The 10,309-nt window shown below is 44.6% G+C and overlaps 1 protein-coding gene across 1 annotated transcript; it reads right to left on the minus strand.

The window, feature by feature from the left end:
- Positions 1 to 3,244: 3,244 nt before the first annotated feature.
- LOC112853043 (olfactory receptor 2Z1-like) lies at positions 3,245 to 4,189 on the minus strand. The gene has a single exon (XM_025916606.2). It carries the CDS (start codon positions 4,187 to 4,189, stop codon positions 3,245 to 3,247), a length of 945 nt encoding a protein of 314 aa, XP_025772391.2.
- Positions 4,190 to 10,309: the final 6,120 nt, after the last annotated feature.

Raw genomic sequence — 10,309 nt, forward strand, 5'->3', positions numbered from 1 at the left:
AATGTCCACATATGAGTGAAATCATATGATATCTGTCTTTCTCTGACTGACTTATTTCATTTAGCATAATACCCTCCAGTTCCATCCACATTGTTGGAAATGGCAGGATTTCGTTCTTTTTCATCACTGAGTAGTACTCCATTGTATATATAAACCACATGTTCTTTATCCATTCATCCATCGATGGACATTTGGGCTATTTCCATAATTTGGCTATTGTTGAAAGCGCTGCTATAAACATTGGGGTACATGTGCCCCTGAAATGTCCTTCTTTATCTCTGGTAATTCTCCTTGCTTTCAAGTCTGTTTTTTTCCTGATATTGATATAGACACTCCACCTTTCTTATGATTAATATTTTCACAATTTGCTTTCCATACTTTTATAAGAGATACATAGCCAAGGAAACTTAAATGGCCAATAAACTTAGGAAAAGATTCTCACTCTCACTAGAAATCAAGGAGATTGAAAGTACACCAACCAAGACATAGAATTTTCCTCCAAGAAATTGGCAAAATTTTGAAGTTTTATCATTCAAAATGTTGTTGACATAGTTGGGGAAATGACCAGTCTCCTGTGTGGGTGGCAATCTTTGCACAGTAATTTGGCAATATCTATTTTAAAAATGTGTGTACTTTATGATGAAGCCACTCATCTCTTAGAGATAACAGCTGGGTGTGATGAGATTGAGAGGAAGTGAGAGACTCAGTTCATCTGACAAGGTCAGTGGTGTAGGTGAAGGCAGAGGAAGAGCCCGACCCAGGCCTGGCATCATTTTCCCCACTGAACTTGCTTAAAGCCTCTCATGCTAATGTTTATGAAAGTCTAAGAAATAAAACTAATCAGCCTCACAGAACCTTACTCTTTTCTGTATTACCTTTGTTGTATTGAGTACAATGAAATATTTCTTAAAATTGTTTTAGTGTTTGGTTATTTTTGAGGGAGAGAGAGACAGAGTGTGAGCAGGGGAGGAGCACAGAGAGAGGGAGACACAGAATCCGAAGCAGGCTCCAGGCTCCAAGGTGTCAGCACAAAGCCCGACGTGGGGTTCGAACTCACGAACCGTGAGATCATGACCTGAGCCAAAGTCAGACACTTAACTGACTGAGCCACCCAAGCGTCTCTACAATCGAATATTTCCTTAAAAGTATCTCAAATTTGGGGAGAAATATACACACATCCAGTCTGTTTTTTGTAACTTCAGGGAAGCTTTACTGGGTCTGGGAAGAGCGGGGGTAGAAATTAAAGAGAAGAGCAATAGAGAAGACTCAAGATCCTGGCCAGCTTATTCTCGCTGGTTTGTAAAACTGCACAAAACATGCCCTCCCCACCCCACTCACCTGCCCAGTCCTGAGAGCAGCAAAACCATTATAAGGGACTTCCACTCATGTCTCCTGACCTTCATTTCACCTATGACCTCACAGTGATCAGCCCAAGGATGACTGTGGCCAGTAGGAGACAAGAGAATTCTCACCAGAAAGCTGTATTTCCTTGCCTTGATTTTTACAATTTCCTTTCTAGTCTTCAGGAGCCATTTGCCAGTTGGAAGCACTGTGATATGTTGAACACAGACTCGGGCAGCCTGGGTTAGAATCCCAGCTCCCTAAATATGGAGAACAAACTGAGGGTTGCTGGAAGGGTTGTTGGTGGGGGGATGGGCTAAATGGGCCAGGGGCATTAATCAAAGCACTTGTTGGGATGAGCACTGGGTGTTATACATAGGGGATGAATCCCTGGAAACGACTCCTGAAATCATTGCACTATATGCCAACTAACTTGGATGTAAATTTAAAAAAGAATCCTAGCAACTTCCTACCTGGGTTATCTTGGGTATGTTACTTAAACTCCCCATGTTTCAGTTTCTTTATCTATACATAAGACAATAATAGTATGGACTCAGAGGGTTGTTGAGGGTATATGCTGTGACAATAGAAACCCTGTTGGCTTTATAAATAAAAGTTTATCACCCACATAAATTCCAGTATAGGTTATCTCTAATACCATACTATACTACTCTGATACTATACTGTAGTCAAATTGTGATAGTATATTGCAATATTGTGTACTACAAATAGTATAGTATCCTACAGGTATCATCCCTGATACCTATGTTCACTGGTCCAAGAGAGCTCTGAAAATGGAACTTGGGCTTAAATGTGGGCTTGATGACATAGTTCAAATACTTAAAAGCCCTCACTCAATAACTCCTTTCCTCGACACACACAATACCTCCACACACATAGATTGACACCCATCATTCAAAATGCTTAAGATAACGTGTCAACTCAGCCTTGGTATGCATAACAGCTCTGATTCTTAACCCAAAGATACATTAGGTAAATATCTCTGCAAAGACAAAGAGTAGGGATGTATCATTCTTCTGGAAATCCTTAATTGAGTAATCTTAACTCTTGTAGTCAATGGTGATGACAACAAAAGTTTAAAAATGGCAGCATCCAATCTTAGAAGGCCTGGGCATTCAGATAAGAGTGGTCTTCACCATCTTACAACCGCTTCATAATAATTGAGATAGTAAATATAACACATGCTTGGACTGTCCAACCAGGGTCATCGTGAGTGACAGTCTTCCATTTCAGTGAAACCTAAAAATATGACTCAAACAAAGATACCACTGAGAACCAACATGGCTTACTCGGATTTCAGAGATGGGATCCCAGACCCATCACTCACTCTGCAGAAATGTATAAGAATAGGGTGTAAGCCAGAACAATAACAGGTGACCAAAATATCCACAAGCTGTTGGGTTAACATTATTTCAGTAAAATCTCCTTCTGTTTAACACTGAAAACAAACAAACAAACAAACAAACAAACAAACAAACAAACAACTCCTCCTCTTATTTAAGCGATTGGGTTCTTGTTTTCTATAAATCCCCAAGAGAGGGGCGCCTGGGTGGCGCAGTCGGTTGAGCGTCCGACTTCAGCCAGGTCACGATCTCGCGGTCCGTGAGTTCGAGCCCCGCGTCGGGCTCTGGGCTGATGGCTCAGAGCCTGGAGCCTGTTTCCGATTCTGTGTCTCCCTCTCTCTCTGCCCCTCGCCCGTTCATGCTCTGTCTCTCTCTGTCCCAAAAATAAATAAATGTTGATAAATCCCCAAGAGAAAAAGCAACTCTTGGAGGAGAAAGGGAGTTGGATATAGTTACCTTGCACCACATGAATTGTAAATGAAGGATAGGCCTCAGCTGTAAGGGAGGGTCCCAGAAACAACCCAGAATCCTCCATGAGGTCATCTCTTTGACATAAAGCCAGTTCTGCCAAGAACCTTGACCAAAGCCATTCGAACCTCTCTGTTTCTCAGGCTATAGATGAGGGGGTTGAGTGTGGGGGTGACAAGGCTATAGAAGAGGGAGACCACATTGTCCTGCTGTGGGCTGTGGTAGGTGCCTGGAACCATGTACATGAACATGGCTGCCCCATAAAAGAGCCCCACAACAGTGATGTGAGAGGAACAGGTGGTGAAGGCCTTGTGTCGGGTCTCTGCTGAGTGCATGCAGAGAACGGCCCTCAACACATGGCTGTAGGAGGTGGTGATGAGTGACAGGGGCAGAAGCAAGATCAGCACTCCTGAGATGGACAGCGACAACTCATAAGCAGAGGTGTCTGCACAAGAGAGCTTCAGCAGAGCCGGTAGCTCACAGAAGAAGTGATCCACAGTGTGTGAGGCACAGTAGGGGAAGTGCAGGGTGATGGAGGTCTGGATGGAGGCCACGAGCACACCTGACAACCAGGAGGTGCCCACCACGAGCAGGCAGACCTGACGTCTCATGAGTACAGGATAATGCAGGGGGTGGCACACGGCAACATAGCAGTCGTAAGACATGAGGGATAGCAGGACACCCTCAGAGACACCCATCAGCATCAGGAAGAACATCTGAGCTGCACAACCCCCAAAGGAGATGGAACCCACTCCCTGCAGGAAGTTGGCTGCCATCTTGGGGATGGTGACCAGTAGAAAGCCAACATCCAATAAGGAGAGTTGACTGAGCAGGAAGTACATGGGCGTGTGGAGCCTGGAGTCTGTGCGGATCAGGAAGAGCAGGATGGAATTTCCCAGAAGGCCCATAGTGAATATGACAGCCACAAGGGAGAATAGGACCAGATGTGGCCCCGAGTGGCTCAAGAGCCCCATGAGAGTGAAGTCTGAGGTCACTGACTGATTTGATTCCCCCATCCTCCAGGAGGCATCACCCATCTGCAGGAAGAAGGGGATATTTGGAAGGAGTCTCAGTGGGTAGTAGTTTTGTCTTGCATGCCAAATAGAATTGTTTGGTAAGGGTTGCTCTGGAGTCTCAAGAAGGATGAAGAACACAGTCTCAGTAAGAAAAAAAATAATTGATTCATTATATATGCTTTGGTCAGGAGGTAGGGAATAGCAAAGTCTTGCCTTTACCCTCCAGGCAAGCCCTATCCACCTGTACTTGCAGTTAAACTCTCTATCCCCGAGCTAAGGAGTCCAAGTCAATCCCAGTGCCATATTGGAATATGCCCATCCCAGATGTCCTGGAGCCAAAGCAGAGGTTGTATTCCAAAGAGATTAGATATCAACTAGGGAGACTTTGCCAAAGATAATAGGAGATGATGAGGCTGGAGAAGGAATGTAGTGTGTTTGGATTGTTTGGAATATAGTTAAAAGAATATATTCTGGGCTAGAGCAAGATTCAGATGCCAACTCAGCTGTGTCCCAGCTTTGTGACTTTGGACAAGTTATTTAACCTTTCTGGGAGTCAGTTTCCCCATCCGCCTATGGAGATAAATAACACCTCTTCGTAAGAGTAGCTCTGAGTGTCAAATGAGATAGTGAATTAAAGAGCTCAGCACAATGACAACCATGTGGTAATTTCTTGATTTCAGTTCACAACTATTACTCATATCGTAAAGGAAATGTAAACATGAAAAAAATTCAGCTATAGTCGGGCAATGTATGCCTGGTGCTTAGCTCAATGTCTGGGATATAGTAGTACTGTTCAATAAATATTAGCTCTTTTTGTTGATGTTATTCAACAGTATAATTCTTGTCCAGTTGCATGGCAAAAACTGATCAAGTTTATTCTCAGTCATGCTCTCTTGAAATGACAATTTCCCTGTCCTTACCCTAAGTCAGTGGTTCTCAACCAGAGGTAGTTTAGCCCTCTTTCCTGTCCAGAGGACATTGGCAATGTCTGGAGATATTTCTGATTGCCATGACAGGGTGCTAATGGATCTAGTGGGTAGAGGTTAGAGATGCTACTGAATATCCTATAAGGCACAGGATGGCCCCCACCACAAAGAATTGTTTGGTCCCAAATTTCAATGGTGCCAAGGTCGAGAAACCCTTCAACTGATATCCATCAACTCTTCTCTGACCTGGAGCTGAGCCTCTGGGAGATCTCTTGAGTCCATTGTCTTGGTTATCCAACAGGGATGAGCTTCGTGTCCCATGCATGCCTAGAGATTAATCTGTGAAGTTGAATTTCCAGATACATTTTAAAGGAAATATTAATAAGACTAGTCCCAACTGAAATCCTTGGAGAACTGCACTGTTTCCATGACTGTGTATAGAGAAGGGTTTGTTCTTTTAATCATTATTCCTTGGGGCAAATTCATAGCCAAATAGTCCCTCTGGACCTTGTCAAAGGATTTGCAAGTGGACAGCGTACTTAGCTCTTCTCATTTTACCCATATCTCCCCCTCAACCCATACACCAAAGGGAAGAAAAGGAAGCTAATTCCTTTTAAGCATTTACTATGCATCAGACACCCTGCTAAGGTCAGAGAAAGGCTGATGGGTTTCAGTTGAGGGTTTCTCAACATTGACACTAGTGACATTTTGGGCCAGATCATTTTAGGTATGTTACAAGCATTTTTAAAATTTAATCTTGCTGGTAGGTATTATCATCTGCCTTGTATAGGTGAAGGATCAGGGATTCAAAGAAGGGCAATAGCTGAGTATATTAGGTTGAATAATGTTTCTCTCAAATTCATGTCCCCTTGGAACCTCGGAATGTGTCCCTATTTGGAAAGAGGGTCTTTGCAGATGTAACTGTTAAGCATCTTGAGCCTAAATCATCCTGGATTCAGGGTGTCCTCTAAGAGCGGGCACAGGGAAGGTGGGCGTGTGGAGGTGGAAGCAGAGATTGAACTGCCCCAGATAAAAGACAAGGAGCATCAAAGTTTGCCAGAGATGTCAGAATCTAGAAAAGAGTCATGGGACAGATTGCCCCTCAGAACCCCCAGAAGGGGGGCACCTGGGTGGCTTGGTCGGTTGGGTGGCCGACTTTGGCTCAGGTCATGATCTCGTGGTCCGTGAGTTCGAGCCCCGCGTCGGGCTCTGGGCTGACAGCTCAGAGCCTGGAGCCTGTTTCAGATTCTGTGTCTCCCTCTCTCTCTGACCCTCCCCCGTTCATGCTCTGTCTCTCTCTGTCTCAAAGATAAATAAACGTTAAAAAAAAATTAAAAAAAAAAAAAAAAAAAGAACCCCCAGAAGGAATCAATCCTGTCAACACCTTGAGTTCGGACATCTGGTCTCCAGAACTGTGAGAGAACACATGTTTTGTTTTAGACCACCCAGTTTGTGACCCCCGCACACTCATACACCAATCCAAGGTCACCCAGCAAACAAGTGGTAGAATCAACTTTTAAACAACAGCTGGTGCGATTCCAGGGTTCCTATGTTTTTTCTTCACATCCTACTTTCTAACAAAAAATAATGGATTGTTCAGGTCCTGCTTCTCTAGGTAAACCCTTGGCATTCCTGCTCCAGTCATGCTATGTTCTTCTCTTCTGTTGGAGAATTATCTACCTGTGTGGCCTGGGGCAGGAGCCAGGACCTCACCAGCTGTGGGTCCATGGTCTTGGATACTCTTGCCCTGGAGCTCTCCCACTCACTCACCTGGCTTTGGCACAGTGGTCCTTTCAGCAGATTAGTCAACAGTCCCCTACTCTTCACCTTGAGAAACCATGCAGATCAACTCTGGTTTACCTCCAAGAAGTGTCAATTGGTCTGGAGCGTGATGTGAACTCAGTACCATTTGCCCTGGTACCTTGGATCCTCTACCTCTGAAGACTACATGATTATCTCCCCAATGTCTTACCCAGTAAAGGCTCCCTTCCTTCCTTCACCCTCAACACTGTTTCCCTGGCCTCACTTTCCCTTCCAGAATTTCCAAGTGGTCTCTTTGCTAATGCTATGTCCACAGAGCAGCACACTCTCCCATTGCTGGCTTTTGGGAGCTCCTGTAAGCAGCTTCTCCAACAGGACTGTGAGCCCCTCTATCATGGTTTGTTTGCCTTGGGCTTTGTGCACATTCTTCCTTCAGGACAGGGTACTTCCTTCCACTCAACCCACCTTCCCCAGCCAGGCAGCAGGAAGCACGGGACAGGAACCAATCTTGGCTTTGGGTGTGTTGTCTCCTTGTTCTAAGTCAGCCAGCTCCCTCATATCTTAGGATCAAGAGTCTCTCCAACTCCAGCCAGTCTTTTTTTCTTAAGTAAGCTCTATACCCAATGTGGGGCTTGGACTCACAACCTCGAGATCAAGAGTTGGATGCTCTACCTACTGAGCCAGCCAGGCACCTCTCCAACCAGTTTTTTGAGCTGACTTTTAAACTCCTTCCTTCTTACCTTTTCCTCATTATTGTTTGCATTTCAGACCTGATGCCCTTTGCTGAAATGAAAAGTGAGAGAAGAGGCCCTGGAGTTAGTGGACTCCCTGTTGCCAGTAAAACCTTCACACCATCACCCCCCTATGAGGAAGCGTGGCTGAGCCCTCCCTCCATCAGACAGAGGGCAGCTTCTATGAAAGTTCATGTGTGGACATTAAAATAGACACCCCACCCCCACATCCCAGGGTCTGGCACTCTCAGGCTCTTGGCAGTGCTGACGGATTGAGATAAAACAGATGGTAAGATGCTCACCTGTGAGCCGGGGAAGATAAAGAGGCAAATACAATCCCTGTCCCTGCAAATGCCTGCATACACTCAAATTCTGCACCATCATAAAAATGAATATAAAACTACAAACTTCTGAGGCTCTTTCTTGCCCTCAATATCTCCTCTCTAACCATGCCTACTCTCCAGAAACCTCCACAAGCAGTGGGGTTCCAGGCTCTCACTTCTACTTGCCAGGGTCTGAAACACCCCCCTCTAGGCCCTCACAAATATTTCACTTCTTATACTGGGATGCTTTCTCGATAAAACCTCCCCAGAATCCAGCATTAAATTAATCCTTTGATTAATTAATCTTGCCTTGGTCTACGGGGTGACTGACAAAATTGTCTGAGGATAGAGGCCCTGGGGGACTGTGTTACATCAGAAAGCTTCTTTTTATCTCCTTTTGTCAGAGAGAGAGAGAGAGACAATTAATAGCCATGGGAGCTAGAGCCCTTGAGACTGAAATTATGCCAGGAGATACATTTGCCCAACCCTCCATTCCAGGAAGGTGGGAAGCACTGTGGGAGATAACTGAACTCTCCAAAGAATCTAAAGGCCAACAATAGTGTCTGATAATTCAGAAGTCTTTATGTGTCCCCTTGTGAGAGAGGGGATGTGGGAATCCCCCCTCCCCCCGCCTTTTTTAAAGCATGGATACACATGAACATGAACACACACAAAATTAACATTTCTGATTTTTAGAGAATTGTTTTGAGCGAAATAATGAAGCTGTGATGTTAGAAGAATAACCAGGGAATAGCCCCCAGTTATTCTACCTATTCTAGAGTAATTCCCGTCTCTCTGAGGGCACTCACAGAATGCATATTTGCATTGCAGTCCAAGAGGGCAGGCGCTGTTACCGAATGATCAATCATAGTCTGTAAGTCAGGAAATGAATGGGAGGACACTGCCCAGGCCAACAGTGCACCCTCACCCCCGCTCCCCTTCAACCCCCCACTCCCACCTCCTTCCACCCCCCACCCCACTCCCTCCTGCCTCCAATAATTCAAGAGAGGAGGGTTTGTTTGGAAGAGAAGGGGGGATTTATTTTGGGTGCTGACGGCTGGGGCAGGTGGCAACCTCCGTGCCCACAAGAAGGAGACCTAGATTTTTTTTTAACGTTTATTTATTTTTGAGAGAGAGACAGAGCACAAGTGGGGGAGGGGCAGAGAGAGAGGGAGACACAGAATCTGAAGCAGGCTCCAGGCTCTGAGCTGTCAGCACACAGCCTGACGCCGCTCAAACTCACGCACGGTGAGATCATGACCTGAGCTAAAGTCAGATGCTTAATCGACTGAGCCACCCAGGTGCCCCAGGAGTCCTAGATTTTTATAAGGAGAGGTTGAGGGGTTGGTTTGCTGCAGGAAAGCAGGCAGAGAGCAGACAGAGAGCACATGATCAGGGTGTGGAGGGGGATGGGGCTGGGTCTGTGTTCAGCACGGGATCTGACGATCTCAGGCAGGAAAGGGGAAGCGTGGGGTGTGGGCTTTTCTGGTCTGGCAGTTGGAATGTTCCGGTCATTGCAAAACTACCTTCCTCAATGCCTAGAGAAAGTGCGATAAGAAATAAGCATAATGGGTTTTAGTGTGTGAGTTAAGCTGTCTTGTCTCTTTCTGGTTTTAACTTGGTTGAGCAAGAAGGCCCCATAACTAGAGGTAGGTATGCATGGTCTGGAATCTGTTGAGTGTTTCTTGGACAGCATATATGATGACTTTTGAGAAATATTTGATTAATATTAAATATAAATGTATGAATATAAACTTAAAATGTACTTATAAATACTTTATACATATATAATAAATATATGAATATTTATAAATAGTTACATAAAGTTTATATAAGTTATGCAATTTGTATATAGATAAAGGAGGTAGTTGGGGGTTTATGGGCTTTTTTGGATTGGTTGATGTGCATATGAAACATATGCTCCCAGATGAGTTGTTTGCTATCTTTAGAAATTGTCTAGTCTCTCCAGGATCAGCAAGACCCCAGCTGTCAACACATCAGAAAATAAAAAGTCACGACTAATACAAAATACCAATGCAAATCCAGTAACTGCTGACTGTTTACTAAAAGGTGATGCGTGTCAACTGTGGTTTTAGCTCCTTGTAAATAGAGCTGAACACTTACATCTTTGTAACCAATTACAGGCTACCCGCAGGCGTTCTGGGCCTTTTCTTTGTTCAATAGTAAACTGAGCTAATTCTGTATTTAGGAATTGGCATGTTCTTTGGGTTTTGATTTTTGTTTCTCCAACACTTCCAAGTTCCCAGACAGTGAATCCAGGTATAGGAAGGCTCTGTCCTTATCCTTGACCTTCCTTGAATAATTTCTCTCCAGGACGGTGGAAACAGAATTTATGGGAATCGTTTAGAAGGCAGCATT

This window comes from Puma concolor, chromosome A2 (assembly GCF_028749965.1).
Source record: "Puma concolor isolate L17-30 chromosome A2, mPumCon1.1.hap2, whole genome shotgun sequence".
Lineage (NCBI taxonomy): Eukaryota > Metazoa > Chordata > Mammalia > Carnivora > Felidae > Puma > Puma concolor.

Excerpts from the sequence above, each read along its gene's own strand:
- LOC112853043 (XM_025916606.2), bottom strand. The coding sequence starts at position 4,189 with ATGGGGGAATCAAATCAGTCAGTGACCTCAGACTTCACTCTCATGGGG.